General features: G+C 42.1%; 1 protein-coding gene across 1 annotated transcript in view; it reads left to right on the top strand.

Moving 5' to 3' along the window:
• The window catches only part of LOC137617008 (ATP-dependent RNA helicase SUV3 homolog, mitochondrial-like), a 110,479-nt gene that overhangs the window by 55,006 nt on the left and 37,836 nt on the right, over window positions 1-17,637 (top strand). Inside the window, exons 10-14 of the mRNA XM_068346867.1 lie at window positions 3,962-4,067; window positions 6,321-6,462; window positions 6,857-7,015; window positions 10,092-10,271; window positions 10,922-11,070. Coding sequence (XP_068202968.1) covers window positions 3,962-4,067; window positions 6,321-6,462; window positions 6,857-7,015; window positions 10,092-10,271; window positions 10,922-11,070 — 736 coding nt within the window. The remainder of the gene's footprint in view (window positions 1-3,961; window positions 4,068-6,320; window positions 6,463-6,856; window positions 7,016-10,091; window positions 10,272-10,921; window positions 11,071-17,637) is intronic.

Below are 17,637 nucleotides of genomic sequence, written 5' to 3'. Positions count from 1 at the left end.
TCTGTTTCCGGAGGAGTTGATTAAGGGGATGGCTGCCTCTCTTATCCAGAAGGATACGCATGACCTCATGGCTTCTGCACGTAAGGCTAAAACCTTACCTTCCGTGCCTAGACCCTTCCGCCCTTTAGCAGTTGATACACCTGCTTCTAGGTTCATCCCGCCCTTTCGTGGCAGAACCTCCAGCAGAGGAGGTACCCGTGCAGACAGTCACCGTGGCAAGTCCAAGAAGGGTTCCAAGTCCGCAAAAGGCAAGTTTTGACTGCCTTCCTCTCCAGACAGCAGTAGGAGCCAGACTCAAGACCTTCTGGCAAGCTTGGGAGAGCAGAGGTGCAGACGCTCAGTCTGTGAAGTGGCTAAGGGAGGGATACAGAATTCCGTTCTGCCTCAATCCCCCTCTAGCTACATCTCCCATCGACCTCTCTCCCAACTACAAGGAGAAGGACAAGAGGCTAGCGTTGCAACAAGAGGTGTTGCTCTTGCTACAAAAGGAAGCAGTGGTCATAGTCCGGGATCATCAATCCCCGGGCTTTTACAACCGTCTCTTCCTGGTAGCCAAGAAGACAGGAGGTTGGAGACCGGTGCTGGACGTCAGTGCTCTCAATGCTTATGTCACCAAGCAGACGTTCACGATGGAGACGACGAAGTCGGTCCTAGCAGCGGTCAGGCAGGAGGACTGGATGGTCTCGTTAGACCTGAAAGACGCATACTTTCACGTCCCCATCCATCCAGACTCCCAACCTTTCCTAAGATTCGTCTTTGGAAAGGTTGTGTACCAGTTCCAAGCCCTGTGCTTTGGCCTAAGCACGGCACCTCTTGTGTTTATGAGACTGATGAGGAATATTGCGAAATTCCTTGGCAGACATCAGAGCCTCCCTCTATTTAGACGACTGGCTTTTAAGAGCTCCCACAAGTCGTCGCTGTCTGGAGAATCTCAGATGGACTATGGATCTGACCAAGGAACTGGGCCTCCTGGTCAATTTAGAGAAGTCCCAGCTCGTCCCATCCCAGACCATTGTTTACCTGGGTATGGAGATTCAGAGTCGAGCTTTTCGGGCTTTTCCGTCGGCCCCAAGGATCAACCAAGCCCTAGAGTGCATCCTGAGCATGCTGAGAAGGAACCGATGCTCAGTCAGGCAGTGGATGAGTCTAACAGGGACACTTTCATCGCTGGCCCTGTTCATCGAGTTAGGGAGACTCCACCTCCGCCCCCTTCAGTATCATCTAGCTGCTCACTGGATAAAGGACATGACGCTAGAGACGGTCTCAGTTCCTGTTTCCGAAGAGATGAGGTCTACTCTAACGTGGTGGAAGAACAGCATTCTTCTCAAGGAAGGTCTTTCGTTAGCTGTTCAGACCCCCGACCACCGTCTCTTCTCGGACGCATCAGACTCGGGCTGGGGTGCGACATTGGACGGACAGGAATGCTCGGGAACATGGAATCAGGAGCAAAGGACACTTCACATCAATTGCAAGGAGTTGTTGGCGGTTCATCTGGCCTTAATAAACTTCAAGTCCCTCCAGCTAAACAAGGTGGTGGAGGTGAACTCCGACAACACCACAGCCTTGGCTTACATCTCCAAGCAGGGGGGGACTCATTCGAGGAAGTTGTTCGAGATCGCAAGGGACCTCCTCATTTGGTCAAAAGATCGAAGGCTCACGCTGGTAACAAGGTTCATTCAGGGCGATATGAATGTCATGGCAGATCGCCTCAGCCGGAAGGGTCAGGTCATCCCCACAGAGTGGACCCTTCACAAGAATGTTTGCAGCAGACTTTGGGCCCTGTGGGGTCAGCCAACCATAGATCTGTTCGCTACCTCGATGACCAAGAGGCTCCCATTGTATTGTTCTCCGATTCCAGACCCAGCAGCAGTTCACGTGGATGCCTTTCTGCTGGATTGGTCCCATCTCGACCTGTATGCATTCCCGCCGTTCAAGATTGTCAACTGGGTACTTCAGAAGTTCGCCTCTCACAAAGGGACACGGCTGACGTTGGTTGCTCCCCTCTGGCCCGCGAGAGAATGGTTCACAGAGGTACTGCAATGGCTGGTCGACGTTCCCAGGACTCTCCCTCTAAGAGTGGACCTTCTGCGTCAACCTCACGTAAAGAAGGTACACCCAAACCTCCACGCTCTTCGTCTGACTGCCTTCAGACTATCGAAAGACTCTCAAGAGCTAGAGGCTTTTCGAAGGAGGCAGCCAGAGCGATTGCCAGAGCAAGGAGGACATCCACTCTCAGAGTCTATCAGTCTAAATGGGAAGTCTTCCGAAGCTGGTGCAAGGCCAATGCAGTTTCCTCAACCAGTACCACTGTAACCCAGATTGCTGACTTCCTGTTACATCTAAGGAACGTTAGATCCCTATCAGCTCCTACGATCAAGGGTTACAGAAGTATGTTGGCAGCGGTTTTCCGCCACAGAGGCTTGGATCTTTCCACCAACAAAGATCTACAGGACCTCCTTAGGTCTTTTGAGACCTCAAAGGAACGTCGGTTGTCCACTCCAGGCTTAAATCTAGACGTGGTCCTAAGGTTCCTTATGTCATCTAGATTTGAACCGCTCCAATCAGCCTCTTTTAAGGACCTCACATTAAAAACTCTTTTCCTTGTATGCCTAGCAACAGCTAAAAGAGTAAGTGAGATCCACGCCTTCAGCAGGAACATAGGTTTCACATCGGAAACGGCTACATGTTCCTTGCAGCTCGGTTTTTTGGCTAAAAACGAGCTTCCTTCACGTCCTTGGCCTAAATCGTTCGAGATCCCTAGCCTGTCCAACTTGGTGGGTAACGAACTGGAGAGAGTACTTTGCCCAGTCAGAGCTCTTAGGTACTATCTAAAAAGGTCAAAACCCTTACGAGGACAATCAGAAGCCTTATGGTGTGCTGTTAAGAAGCCTTCGCTACCAATGTCTAAGAACGCAGTTTCTTACTACATCAGGCTTCTGATTAGAGAAGCTCATTCTCATATGAAGGAAGAAGACCTTGCTTTGCTGAAGGTAAGGACACATGAAGTGAGAGCTGTGGCTACTTCAGTGGCCTTCAAACAGAACCGTTCTCTGCAGAGTGTTATGGATGCAACCTATTGGAGAAGCAAGTCAGTGTTCGCATCATTCTATCTCAAAGATATCCAGTCTCTTTACGAGAACTGCTACACCCTGGGACCATTCGTAGCAGCGAGTGCAGTAGTAGGTGAGGGCTCAGCCACTACATTCCCATAATCCCATAACCTTTTTAACCTTTCTCTTGAATACTTTTTATTGTTGTTTTTGGGTTGTACGGTCGGCTAAGAAGCCTTCCGCATCCTGGTTGATTTGGCGGGTGGTCAATTCTTTCTTGAGAAGCGCCTAGGTTAGAGGTTGTGATGAGGTCCTTTAGTATGGGTTGCAGCCCTTTATACTTCAGCACCTAAGAGTCGTTCAGCATCCTAAGAGGACCGCTACGCTCAGTAAGGAAGACGTACTTAATAAAGGCAGAGTAATGGTTCAAGTCGACTTCCTTACCAGGTACTTATTTATTTTATATTGTTATTTTGAATAACTAATAAAATGAAATACGGGATACTTAGCTTCTTTGTTAACATGTATGCTGGTCTCCACCCACCACCCTGGGTGTGAATCAGCTACATGATCATCGGGTAAGATTAATATTGAAAAATGTTATTTTCATTAGTAAAATAAATTTTTGAATATACTTACCCGATGATCATGATTTAAAGGACCCGCCCTTCCTCCCCATAGAGAACCAGTGGACCGAGGAGAAAATTGAGGTCTTGTTGACAAGAAGTACTTGAGTACCTGACCACAGATGGCGCTGTTGTGTACACCCCCACCTGGATAGCGATCGCTGGCGTATCCCGACCGTAGATTTCTGTCGGGCAACGGAGTTGACAGCTATATGATCATCGGGTAAGTATATTCAAAAATTTATTTTACTAATGAAAATAACATTTTTCGATTTTTTATTTCAGGTCTGCCTCCTGGAACAAAGTTGGCCCAGGCTTACAAATTTAATGACCCAGATCATCCATGCAAAGTCTTGGTAGCTACAGATGCCATTGGAATGGGCCTTAATTTGTAAGTAAACTATAGGATTGTTAATTTCCATATTCCAGCTTATAACTCTTAAGATGGTACTGTCTTTTATAGTTTATAGCAAGCAATACCTGATCCTAGGCAGCAGTGCTATTTCCTTTTGATCTAATGTGTGCTTATTTCATGTATTGCTGTCTTAACTCTGTTCTTTTTCAGTTTTCACACAATTCAAGAATGAATGTGTTCAGTTAGCCATTTTCAAATGGATATATAATAAAATAATGATAGTGACCTTTGCTTTTAGTCTATGAGATACTTATTTGAAAGTATTCATAGACTCTGCTAGCCAAATCTGTTGGCTGTGTGGTGAAGTGTTTTGCTCGCAACCAATATTCTTTTCTTAAGTCGTAGTAGGCCCATAGTCTTTCCGAATCTTTGCATTTGTTGTCAAGTACAGTTGAACATCAGATGTCAAATGCTTCCTATCTTGAATATGTTGATCCTCGAACATAGTTATGTATAGTATGAGGAAAAATCAAAATTCTGTTCCATGAACTTTGGTATTTGAACAACAATAGATATCTATTGGAATGGGCTAAAGTAGACTCTTAATGCCAGCTGCCTAACTGTTAAAACAAAGGTAACTACTGAATTTTATGTTGCTGTTTCCCACTGCACACTTACAAAATACAACAACAAGATTTACCCTTTTTTTTTCCCACTGCACACTTACAAAATACATCTACAAGATTTACCCCCCCCCCCCTTTTTTTTTTTTTTTTTAACTCTAGTCTTGGGGTTACAATCTGATCTAAATGAACCCCAAAATAGTCATCCATAAACAGAATTATGATAATAATGTTTATTATTTGGAGACTTCCCTTCAGGTCAAAGGGCTTATATCAACTAAGTGTGAGGTTTCAATGTTTAACCAAAGAAATACTGTAATTACATATCCTCTCCGGGGTTGCCTATGTAGGATCCCCAACCCAGAGAAGTAGCCCATGCATGAAGCTTCCACTGCCTCACCCTCTCCTCAATGACAGACCATGTATTTTCTTTTATACCATAGAAGTAGTGAATGTTTTATAGTTTTGTCAAAACTAAAGGAAAATTTGCATTTTTCTTTTTAAAGCTGTCTGATAATCAGAAGTAGCTCAATATCTGCTCTAGTCTGTGACCCCATTCTAGAATTTGATAAGATGGCGAAAGTGATGGATTAAATATCTAATAAGACAACTTATGATTCAATGAGGTCTGTGATGTATTGTCCTACTGGAATAGAACTAGCTGATGACCATCAATTACATAATGCCCCGGTAGAAGGAATATTATTTCGGTTCAACCCCACATCAAGGAAAGTCTACATCAGGTTCTTGAGAATTGTTAATAGTAAGGAAAGAGTATCACATCCCTTTCCTTAATGTTGATTCTATTATAGAAATTTCCCATCTCTACAAATTTGCATCAACAATTCTATAAAGTCTCGGGCTTCTCAGACATCTTCAGGAGTCCTGAAGAAGGTAATGAAGGAGGTGATTTATCAAGACTGAACAATTCTCAATTCGGGTAAAGTTTACTGTGAAATTTTCAGCTTTGGTAATATTTTTCCATCAGAAAAGAGGATAGGATGTTCTCAGTTTCAACAGATATTTATTTCTAAATGAAAAGTTCATCACCAGTCCTGAAAGTTAATCCGGTATGTATGTTAGCAAAATATTTACAAATTCACTAAACTTTATGGCTCCCTAAGTATTGAGGAGGAGGATTTCTCCAGTGTCTAGGGGCTGTTCAGGTTCGGTACCATGTGTTTTGTTTGTTTGTTGGTCAGTAATGGATTTTCCCAAGGAAAAGCTGATAAGGTTTTAGAAATTTGATCTTATATTTAAGCATTTGGAAAGGGATGGGAATGTACTATTAAATTAATTTACTTTAAAGAAATAATTATTTTGTCAAAAAATTATTTGGTAGCTGCATACAGTATTCATTACCAAACCTATTCAAGTTTGGTTTACTTGGATTTAATGTTTTTAATGTTTTTTTAGGTGAAATGGAAATCTTGTAGTTTTTATCAAAGTTTTATGCCCAAGAAAAATCCTTTCTTGATCCACTGGTTTCTCAAATATTTTTGCACGATGTCCACACAACGTAAATATAGTCTTGGACTTTTCCACGTTTTAGTTAGGTTAATGTTATAGTAATCATTAGTAAAATAATTTTGAGAGCATGGAATCATAGAGCCTAATATTTTGCATAATCATATTCATGTAAATTACAACGGAATTTCTCCTTCAGGAGTATTCGCCGCATTGTTTTCTACTCGCTAATCAAGCCTACAATAAATGAGAAAGGAGAAAAGGAAATGGAAACTATCAGTATTTCAACTGCTTTACAAATAGCAGGACGCGCAGGACGCTATGGAACACAGTGGGAACATGTGAGTGAATTAGAAATTCTATAATTGCCAAGCTTTCTTGGACTTTTGAACTTGATTGTTGATGTCAAATTTGTTTTAAAATTTCCAATGTAAGGTTTCAAATGCACAAAGGTGAAGGTTAATTTCCTGAAAATTGTTGGTGATTTGAGCAATTTTCTTTGATTGTTGTCTGCAAGGTTTTGAGGAAACTGCCTTGTGTGTTAAACCCTCTGCAGTTTTGAAGTTGGAGGGACTGTGTGTGTGTAGAGTGCCCTACCTTGTGTAAGACATGGGATGGGAGGGACTATGTTAAAAACAGTGGAAAATTTTATTTGACGTAAAGCTAATTTACCTTTTTTTTTTTTATCTTGTGTTAATCTTGACAGTGCATAAAGTTGATTTTATTTATTTGCAGGGTTATGTTACTACTATGAAGTCTGAAGACCTACCAACTTTGAGAAGGCTTTTAGGAAATATTCCTCCGGACATAGAACAAGCTGGACTCCATCCAACTGCTGATCAGATAGAGCTCTTTGCATATCATCTACCCAGCTACACACTTTCCAATCTCATAGTAATTATTGTTACTTATTATATGATTCCTATTATAATTTATTATAGTTTTTAAAATATCATTATTGACTTGGAATAACTATACTCGGTTTAAAATTTATGTTTTAATTGAAAAGGAATACAATTTAACCATAATAGAAACCCTTTCTGGTAAAACTCAGGAACATAAATAGTAGGCTACCCTTAAATCTGCACTCTATGGCGTAGATGCATCAGTTCCTCCTTTACTTAAACCAGATGGCTCTGTCATTCACTGTCCAAAGGAAAAGGCAACATTTTTGGCTGATGTGTTTGACAGTAAGAAGAGTAATGAGAAACTTTATCTTCCTCATTCCGGTTTTACAGAGGCTAAACTAACCTGTTTAGCTTTTCAATCTCGTGAAATTAAAGCTCTCTTGATGAACTTTGAAGCGTATGGAGATATAGACCTAAATGGTATTTTTCCTTTGTTTCTTTATAATGACAGCAGATTTCATAGCTCCAAAGTTATGTTATTTTACATAAGTTAGCAAGAAGAGGAGCTTTTAGCACTTGTTGGAGAATTGGTAAATGTGTTTGTGGTAGCTCAAGTCCAACTGATTATTGCCAAATTTCCATAACTCCCATATTATCTTTTAAGTTTTTGAACGTTTTATGGCTAAACCTAAATAGTTTTACTGAAGGTAATCATTTGTTTCCTAGTTTGCTATTTGGTTTTTGCAAAGGCCTCGAAGCATGTGATGCCCTTCTTACAATCTCCATTGCTGTACAGAAATCACTTGATTGTTGCCAGGAAGTTTGTATGATTGGCCTTAATTTTAGTGCTGCCTTTGAGCATGTTAATCATGAGGCCCTTGTTTTCAAATTCAAACAGTTGGGAGTGGGTAGGTCTTTTCTCAGAATCATTATTGAATTTTTAAGTAATAGATTGCAGAGTTGTTGACGGGCACCATAATGAGTATAGGAATGTGATAGCTGGTGTTCCTCAGGGTAGTGTTCTTGGCCCATTGCTTTTCATACTATATACACATGACATGTGTTTTGGCCTAGAAAACAAGCTCAATGCATAAGCAGATTATGCCACTCTCTTTGCACCAATTTTATCTGAATGTAGATCTGGGGTTGCTGAATCCCTTGATAGAGATCTAGTTAAGATTAGTGCATGGTGCAAATTATGGGACATGAAGCTAAATCCTAACAAAACTCAAAAAAAATAATTGTAAGTAGGTCAAGGACGGTGGCTCCTCAAGATCCGTATCTCGGCACTGATACTGTTTCTTTAACTTCGTATGAATCTTTTAAAATGTTAGATGTGATTCTCGACAGAAAGTTTACTTTTGAGAAACACGGTACTGTGTTTTCTACAATTGCACAAAAAATTGGCTGTTTGAGAAAGTCTAATAAGATTTTCGGTGACCAATTTATTCTGAAGTGTTTTAATTCTTTCATTCTACCTTGTTTCGAGTATTATTCTCCTGTCTGGTCTTCAGTTGCCGATTCTCATCTTGATTTGTTAGACAGGAACTTAAGGTCTATTAAACTTCTTATTTCTGATCTAGATATTAATCTCTGGCACAATCATTCAATTAGTTTAAGTATTTTGCATAAGATTTTTTATAATTCTGACCATCCTTTACGTTCAAATCTACCCGGACAGTACCATCCTGCTTGTAATACAGTACTGTACTAGGTATGCAGTTAATTCTAATAGTAATGCCTTCTCCATCATAAGGTTCAATACTGCACATTATTCTAGAAGTTTTATTCTAGCTATGTCCAAGTTGTGGAATGATCTTCCTTGTCAGGTAGATGAATCGGTAGAACTTCAGAAGTTCAAACTTGCAGCAGATGTTTTTATGTTGAACAGGCTGACACAAGTCCTTTTATAGTTTTTATATGAAAGATCTGTTGTAGTGTTGTTACTGCTTGTAAAATATTTTAATTGTTCATTACTTCTCACATAGTTTATTTCCTTATTTACTTTCCTCACTGGGCTATTTTGTTAGATCCCTTGGGTTTATAGTATCCCGCTTTTCAAACAAGGTTTGTAGCTTAGCTAGTAATAATAATAATAATAAATTACACATTTTAGCTTTTTCTAATATAAAAAAAAAGTGTAAAAGCAATGTCAGTTATTAATAGGAACAGGATAGTACTGATATTTCCAGGTTTATAATGACTAAACAGGATGGTGAAAGTCTTATGATAGTTATTCATGTGATGGTAATACTTCATGCATGTATAACATTTTCCATGATGTATAATTTTGTAGCCTTAGAACTTCCTTGTCTCCTTAATTAAGCAAGTGGAAACTTTCCACATCACAGTATCCCCTTGATTTTTAACTTCAATTCTCCATTTAAATCTTATTCCTTTTCAACGTATCCATTAATGTTTAAAAGCAAGAGATGAGGAATTGGTTAACTCTCCAATTCTTTGAGAATTATGTACTCTGTAGAATGGTGTTGTATTTCTTGTAATCCATAAGGAGGAATCATACTTTAGTAACTATACACCTTTAACCTTTTTATAAACCATTCAATAGATAATAGGCCAAGATAATATTTTCATCAGTCATTATTGAATTTTACAAGAATGCAAGTTGTTCATTCTTGTTTTTTACATTCAGATCTTCCTGGACAATTCCATCCTGTTCGTAGTAATAGGCAGGCAGTTAGTTCTAATAACCAGGCCTTCTCCATCACGGGGCTCAATACTACACAGTATTCTAGAAGTTTTATTCCAGCTGTGACCAAGTTGTGGAATGATCTTCCTAATCGGGTAGTTGAATCAGTAGAACTTCAAAAGTTCAAAGTTGGAGCAAATGCTTTTTTGTTGACCAGGCAGACATGAGTCTTTTTAAAGTTTATATATGACATATCTGTTTTGACGTTGCTACTGTTTTTAGAATGATTTATTGTTAATTTATTCTCATAATTTATTTCCTTATTTCCTTTCCTTACTGGGCTATTTTTCCCTATTGGAGCTCTTGGGCTTATAGCATCTTGCTTATCCAAATAGGGTTGTAGCTTGGATAATAATAATAATAATAATAATAATAATAATAAATACTATACAGTATAAATCTTCCTTTTCAGGATATTTTTGTGAGCCTTTGCACAGTAGATTCTTCCTTGTATTTCATGTGTATCATGGATGATTTCAAGTTTTTAGCTGATTTAATTCAGCACATTCCTCTACAACTACGATCTCGTTATGTGTTTTGCTGTGCTCCTATCAACAAAAAAATGCCTTTTGTCTGTGCAATGTTCCTTAAGGTAAGAGATATTTTACTTAAACTTATTTCTTAATTGGCTGTAAAAGTTTTTGACTGCAGTCTTGAAGATAAAATACAATGGTCTTTTGAATTGATTTTGCTCCAAGAAGATAAAATACAATTGTCTTTCGAATTTATTTTTCTCCAAGGCATTTACATAGAAGACACCTTTAGATGTGATCCTGTGATTTACTATTGAATATCTAACGTAAGATTTTGGTGCAATTTTTTTAACTTCTATGTAAAGTACCTTATTAAGTTACTATAGAAGAAATCATCTTTTACATATTTTGATATTTGCTTTTAGTGTATACTATATGCAATGTATACAGTAATAGGAATTTTAAGTCTAAAACATCTTCATGAATAGGCATATGAAGTGATTTAGACCTGGTAAAGGAGATTAGATAGGAATAATGTAGACAATTTTTAATACTGTACATACAGTACTTGGTATCCAAGACGGATACTTTGATAAATTTTAATGTTAGTATAGTCTCCAACATCTGAACGGTGTGACAGCCGACTTGTAATGGGACAAACTACATGCAACTTATAAGGACTCTTAACTCTACCTAGCATGTATTATTTTCTTTGTCACTTCTGTGTAAAAGGTGATCCATCATTAAACTTTTTAAAAATCTTCCTCAGTTTGCTCGTCAGTTTTCTCAAAATGAACCTGTAACTTTAGACTGGCTTTGTCACCAAATCAAGTGGCCATTTTCTCCTCCAAATACTATTCTTGACCTGGTTCATTTAGAAGAAGTATTTGATGTGTTTGATCTCTACTTATGGCTCAGGTAAGGCTAAGAAATATGCTCAGTTTTGTTACACATAGACAATGGCCCTTAAAAATTTATACTTTAATTTCATGTTTCTACATGCATCAAAGATAATTTAAAAGATAATTTAAGAGATTTTAGTTATGACATAGGATAGAAAAAGTTTGATTAAAACAATGTTATATTGCCATAATTTCAAAATCGTATTTTTTTGTTTTTTGAGCAATTTTTTTCCTGTAAAAACTATTTGAAAGAGTATTTTATATGCTAAAAGCTGTACATTAGAAATTTCTTGGCAATTTTTTTTTTTTTTTATGTATAGGTCACTTTCAAAGTTGACTATTTGACATATGACAGTAAAACTTTAAATAAAAAAGGGATATCTTTAAGGGGTGTGAGGCTCTTTAATGATATCCTTTTTTTTCATTAAAAGTTATACTGTTATATTGTTTGTGATAGCACTTGCTACTCTTGACTATTAAAAGTTCTTTAATTACACAGTAAAATACGAGGTTACAAAAATCCCCTTGTTACTATTAAAAAGACCATTTCTTGGATAAATCTTGCCCATCAGTGTTGATGTTTTAAGTTACAAATTATTTAGCTTGGCTCTATTTATATTTTGTGAAGGTCAAACATTTACCATGGACTGATATTCTCCTTTCGTTAGTATAAGCAGTGGTAAATACTTTGTAATATATATTAACTAATGGAAAATTGAACCTTTCTAACATGAAACTTACTCATGTTCTTCAGTTTTAAGTCAAGTCAGTTTTGTGTTGGAAGAAAACTAGAAAGTGATCAATTTGGCACTATTTTTCATGGTTGTTTGATAGTTACTGAATTTGTGTGCCTGTTCTCCAAGTTTAATTACTTACTTTAGAGTTCCCTATTAAATGTGTGTAGTTTGCTTTAATTAATCAAATTTGAAGTGTTTAAAGTAAGGTGTAAAGATTCTTAGCCTATAGACATTTTATACAGTAGTTGTTCAGATTTGCTCTTGGAAAGGGGTTCCACTTTTGAGGCAATCAGCATTTTGAATGTTAACAAAAGCTTTCCTGTTTGTGGGTTTCTATTTTTCCTGCCTCGGTTTTCATCCTCCTTTTATGGATGAATCGGCGAGTTGGTTAAAAAGTTGATATATAAGCATTGAATTGTTCTGTTTCTTCCCCAGAAAAACATTTGAGGAATCATGCTTGCACATCTATATTTTGAAATATATACATATGGGTTTTAAATTATTCAGTATTTAAATTGTCCAAAAGTATCATAGATTATTAATAAAAAAATGGTAAAGGCGTAACCAGGAATATTATGCCAAGTACATGAACTAAGTTTGTTATAAAGTCGAAAAAACTGCTTTTTATCTGTACTGAATTACGAAAAACTGCTTTTTCAATATTAATCTTACCCGATGATCATGTAGCTGTTAACTCCGTTGCCCGACAGAAATCTACGGTCGGGATACGCCAGCGATCGCTATCCAGGTGGGGGTGTACACAACAGCGCCATCTGTGAGCAGGTACTCAAGTACTTCTTGTCAACAAGAACTCAATTTTTCCTCTGTCGTGCCGCCGGCAAGACCTACTTGGATACGCTGTTGATTTTGGAGTTATTGTTCACGATTTGGTGATGTATTTGCTCTAAAGTTTTAGCCTTCGCTATTCAGGAAGCTTTCTCATTAGCTTAGCAAGCTTTTGGAATTAATTTAGATTAATTGGTAACGAACTTTGCTAGATTTTGGAATCCCCCCTTGACTACTTCTAAATTCAAGATGTCTAACCAGTCTCAAGTACCTAAGTACAGGCAGTGTAGCGTTAGGACTTGTACTAGGCGTCTTCCGAAGGCCTCTATAGATCCTCACACCGTTTGTTCCAATTGTAGGGGTAAATCCTGTCAATTGGAAGATCGATGTGGGGAATGTGCTGGGCTTTCGGAATTCGATTTTAACGAATTCCTTAGATATGCACATAGGTTAGAGAAGGAGAGAAATAGGAGGAGTTCTTCTCGCTCTGTGGATTTTTCCTCTCCCCATGCCCCTCAACCTTTTCCTTCCCCTGTGGTGGTGACTCCCGAACCTGCTACGAGTGCTCAGCCTGGTATGGCGGATATGTTGCGTGCCATTCAGGCTCTCGGTGACAAAGTGGAGTCATTGGCTAATGACCGTAATCAGCTCTTGGCAGATGTCAGAGAGCTGAAAGCGAAAAGTGCAGTGGGAAGTGTTAGTGCTAGTGATGTGCAAAGTGTCAGTGTCAGTGTTGCGCATGAGGGTACATCTGTGCGTGCCAGTCGTCCTCCCAGTCCGGGACCTCTTGCAAGCTCCCAAGCCCAGGGGAGAAGCAATGTCGAAGGACCAAAGGGTTCGGCAGGCCTTGATCGGCGCACGGATGTATCCTCAGTGGTTGCGGACGTATCTGTTAAGGATCGTCCCATCCACATACAGACGAATGAGCCCTTACATTCCTCGTCTGTGGAAGAAGTTTCCAGGAGGAAACGGTGGACCAAGGTCTCACGACCGCTCAAACGTAAGGTCCCTTCCGAGCGAGTCCAACGGCCCAGGTGTAGCCACTGGGTCAGTTCGGACTCGCCGCAGTCATCTGATGACTGCACACCTCCCAAGAGAGGTAGAGTGGTCCCTCAACAGGCTACTGCTCCGTCTGTTGTTGCTCCAACCACAGTAGACCCTAAGTGGTCCATGCTGCAGACTATGCAGTCTCAGCTTGCTGCATTCATGCAGGAGTATCATGCTGAGAAGGTTATCACTGCTCCTGTTAACCTACAACCCGCCGAGGTTGTGCGCTCAGCAGATACTGCGGCTGCCTGCTCCCACACTCCACCTGTGAGAGCTCCACCACCGATGCGCAGTCCACCCTCCACCCTGCCAGACGCATGTTCTTGCTGCACCATCTGCTAACATGCCTGAGCTACCGCATCAGCAGTGGGAAGGTTCTGTAGAGCTGCCGGGTTCCAGCACTATGCGGCTTTCTCCGCAGCCCATGCAGCATGCTCTGCATACCTTACAGCATGCTCCGCATACCATGCAGCATGCGCCGCATACCTTACAGCATGCTCTGCATACCATACCGCATGCTCCTCAACCCACCGCAGCCCCTCCCACTCACCAGCCCTCTGCTTCTGTTGTTGCCAGCTCGCAGACCGACCAGCAGCGGCATGATGTTGGATCCGCAGGTACGCATGCACCCGTACTGCCGGATTCAGCCGTTCAGCTTTCTGCTCTACCTTTGCCACTTACAACTCAGCTGTCGGATGATGGTGTATCGGATGACGAAGCTGCACATCTGGATGAACCTCACTCTGATTTTGAAGGGCCCAAGTCTACGCCTCCCTCCTTAGACTTTCGTAAAGTCCTTGCCTTGTTCAGGGACTTGTATCCTGAGCAATTTGTGTCTGCAACCCCTCGTTCTCCTCCCTCCGAGTTTGCTCTGGGCATGCAGTCTGCTGCGCCTGCCTTCACCAAGCTTGTTCTCGCCAGATCATCTAAGAGAGCTTTGAGGGTTATGGGAGAATGGTTGCATTCCAAGAAGCAACTGGGAAAGACTTCTTTCGTCTTTCCGCCTACCAAGCTTGCTTCTAAGTCGGGCGTCTGGTATGCCACGGGAGAGGAACCCGGCTTGGGAGTTCCTGCCTCTGCCCAGGGCGACTTCTCAAGTCTGGTTGACTCTCCCCGCAGGTTGGCTATGAGACGTTCGAAGATCTGCTGGTCCTGTTCTGATTTGGATCATCTGTTGAAGGGAGTCTTTCGTGCCTTCGAGATATTCAACTTCCTCGATTGGTGTTTGGGAGCCTTAAGCAGGAAGACTTCCCCTTCAGACAAGGACTCGGCCATGCTGATCATGTCTAGCATGGACAAAGCAATTCGGGATGGGTCCGGTGAACTTGCGGCTTCGTATGTGTCAGGAGTCCTTAAGAAGAGAGAACATCTTTGCTCCTTCTTATCAGCTGGTATCACTCCTTGCCAGAAGTCAGAGTTGTTGTTTGCTCCTCTCTCCAAGTGTCTGTTTCCGGAGGAGCTGATTAAGGGGATGGCTGCCTCTCTTATCCAGAAGGATACTCATGATCTTATGGCATCTTCTGCACGTAAGGCTAAAACCTTACCTTCCGTGCCTAGACCCTTCCGCCCTGCAGCAGTTGACACTCCTGCATCTAGGTTCATCCCGCCCTTTCGTGGCAGAACCTCCAGCAGAGGAGGTACCCGTGCAGACAGTCACCGTGGCAAGTCCAAGAAGGGTTCCAAGTCCGCAAAAGGCAAGTTCTGACTGCCTTCCTCTCCAGACAGCAGTAGGAGCCAGACTCAAGACCTTCTGGCAAGCTTGGGAGAGCAGAGGTGCAGACGCTCAGTCTGTGAAGTGGCTAAGGGAGGGATACAGAATTCCGTTCTGCCGCAGTCCCCCTCTAACTACGTCTCCCATCAACCTCTCTCCCAACTACAAGGAGAAGGACAAGAGGCTAGCGTTGCAACAAGAAGTGTCGCTCTTGCTACAAAAGGAAGCGGTGGTCATAGTCCGGGATCATCAATCCCCGGGCTTTTACAACCGTCTCTTCCTGGTAGCCAAGAAGACAGGAGGTTGGAGACCGGTGCTGGACGTCAGTGCTCTCAATGCTTTTGTCACCAAGCAGACGTTCACGATGGAGACGACGAAGTCGGTCCTAGCAGCGGTCAGGCAGGAGGACTGGATGGTCTCGTTAGACCTGAAAGACGCGTACTTTCACGTCCCCATCCATCCAGACTCCCAACCTTTCCTAAGGTTCGTCTATGGAAAGGTTGTGTACCAGTTCCAAGCCCTGTGCTTTGGCCTAAGCACGGCACCTCTTGTGTTTACCAGACTGATGAGGAATATTGCCAAATTCCTTCACTTGGCAGACATCAGAGCCTCCCTCTATTTAGACGACTGGCTTTTAAGAGCTCCCACAAGTCGTCGCTGTCTGGAGAATCTCGGATGGACTATGGATCTGACTAAGGAACTGGGCCTCCTGGTCAATTTAGAGAAGTCCCAGCTCGTCCCATCCCAGACCATTGTCTATCTGGGTATGGAGATTCAGAGTCGAGCTTTTCGGGCTTTTCCGTCGGCCCCAAGGATCAATCAAGCCCTAGAATGCATCCAGAGCATGCTGAGAAGGAACCGATGTTCAGTCAGGCAGTGGATGAGTCTAACAGGGACACTTTCATCGCTGGCCCTGTTCATCGAGTTAGGGAGACTCCACCTCCGCCCCCTTCAGTATCATCTAGCTGCTCACTGGATAAAGGACATGACGCTAGAGACGGTCTCAGTTCCTGTTTCCGAAGAGATGAGGTCTACTCTAACTTGGTGGAAGAACAGCATTCTTCTCAAGGAAGGTCTACCATTGGCTGTTCAGACCCCCGACCACCGTCTCTTCTCGGACGCATCGGACACGGGCTGGGGTGCGACACTGGACGGACAGGAATGCTCGGGCACATGGAATCAGGAGCAAAGGACACTTCACATCAATTGCAAGGAGTTGTTGGCGGTTCATCTGGCCTTGATAAACTTCAAGTCCCTCCAGCTAAACAAGGTGGTGGAGGTGAACTCCGACAACACCACAGCCTTGGCTTACATCTCAAAGCAGGGAGGGACTCATTCGAGGAAGTTGTTCGAGATCGCAAGGGACCTCCTCATTTGGTCAAAAGATCGAAAGCTTTCGCTGGTAACGAGGTTCATTCAGGGCGATATGAATGTCATGGCAGATCGCCTCAGCCGGAAGGGTCAGGTCATCCCCACAGAGTGGACCCTTCACAAGAATGTTTGCAGCAGACTATGGGCCCTGTGGGGTCAGCCAACCATAGATCTATTCGCTACCTCGATGACCAAGAGGCTCCCGTTGTATTGTTCTCCGATTCCAGACCCAGCAGCAGTTCACGTGGATGCTTTTCTGCTGGATTGGTCCCATCTCGACCTGTATGCGTTCCCGCCGTTCAAGATTGTCAACAGGGTACTTCAGAAGTTTGCCTCTCACAAAGGGACACGGCTGACGTTGGTTGCTCCCCTCTGGCCCGCGAGAGAATGGTTCACCGAGGTACTGCAATGGCTAGTCGACGTTCCCAGGACTCTTCCTCTAAGAGTGGACCTTCTGCGTCAACCTCACGTAAAGAAGGTACACCCAAACCTCCACGCTCTTCGTCTGACTGCCTTCAGACTATCGAAAGACTCTCAAGAGCTAGAGGCTTTTCGAAGGAGGCAGCCAGAGCGATTGCCAGAGCAAGGAGGACATCCACTCTCAGAGTCTATCAGTCTAAATGGGAAGTCTTCCGAAGCTGGTGCAAGGCCAATGCAGTTTCCTCAACCAGTACCACTGTAACCCAGATTGCTGACTTCCTGTTACATCTAAGGAACGTAAGATCCCTATCAGCTCCTACGATCAAGGGTTACAGAAGTATGTTGGCAGCGGTATTCCGCCACAGAGGCTTGGATCTTTCCACCAACAAAGATCTACAGGACCTCCTTAGGTCTTTTGAGACCTCAAAGGAACGTCGGTTGTCCACTCCAGGCTGGAATCTAGACGTGGTATTAAGGTTCCTAATGTCATCAAGATTTGAACCGCTCCAAT

Source organism: Palaemon carinicauda, chromosome 23 (assembly GCF_036898095.1).
Source record: "Palaemon carinicauda isolate YSFRI2023 chromosome 23, ASM3689809v2, whole genome shotgun sequence".
Taxonomy (NCBI): Eukaryota; Metazoa; Arthropoda; class Malacostraca; order Decapoda; family Palaemonidae; genus Palaemon; species Palaemon carinicauda.
The sequence above is the reverse complement of the archived record's forward strand: the minus strand, read 5'-3'. Positions and strand labels throughout refer to the sequence as shown.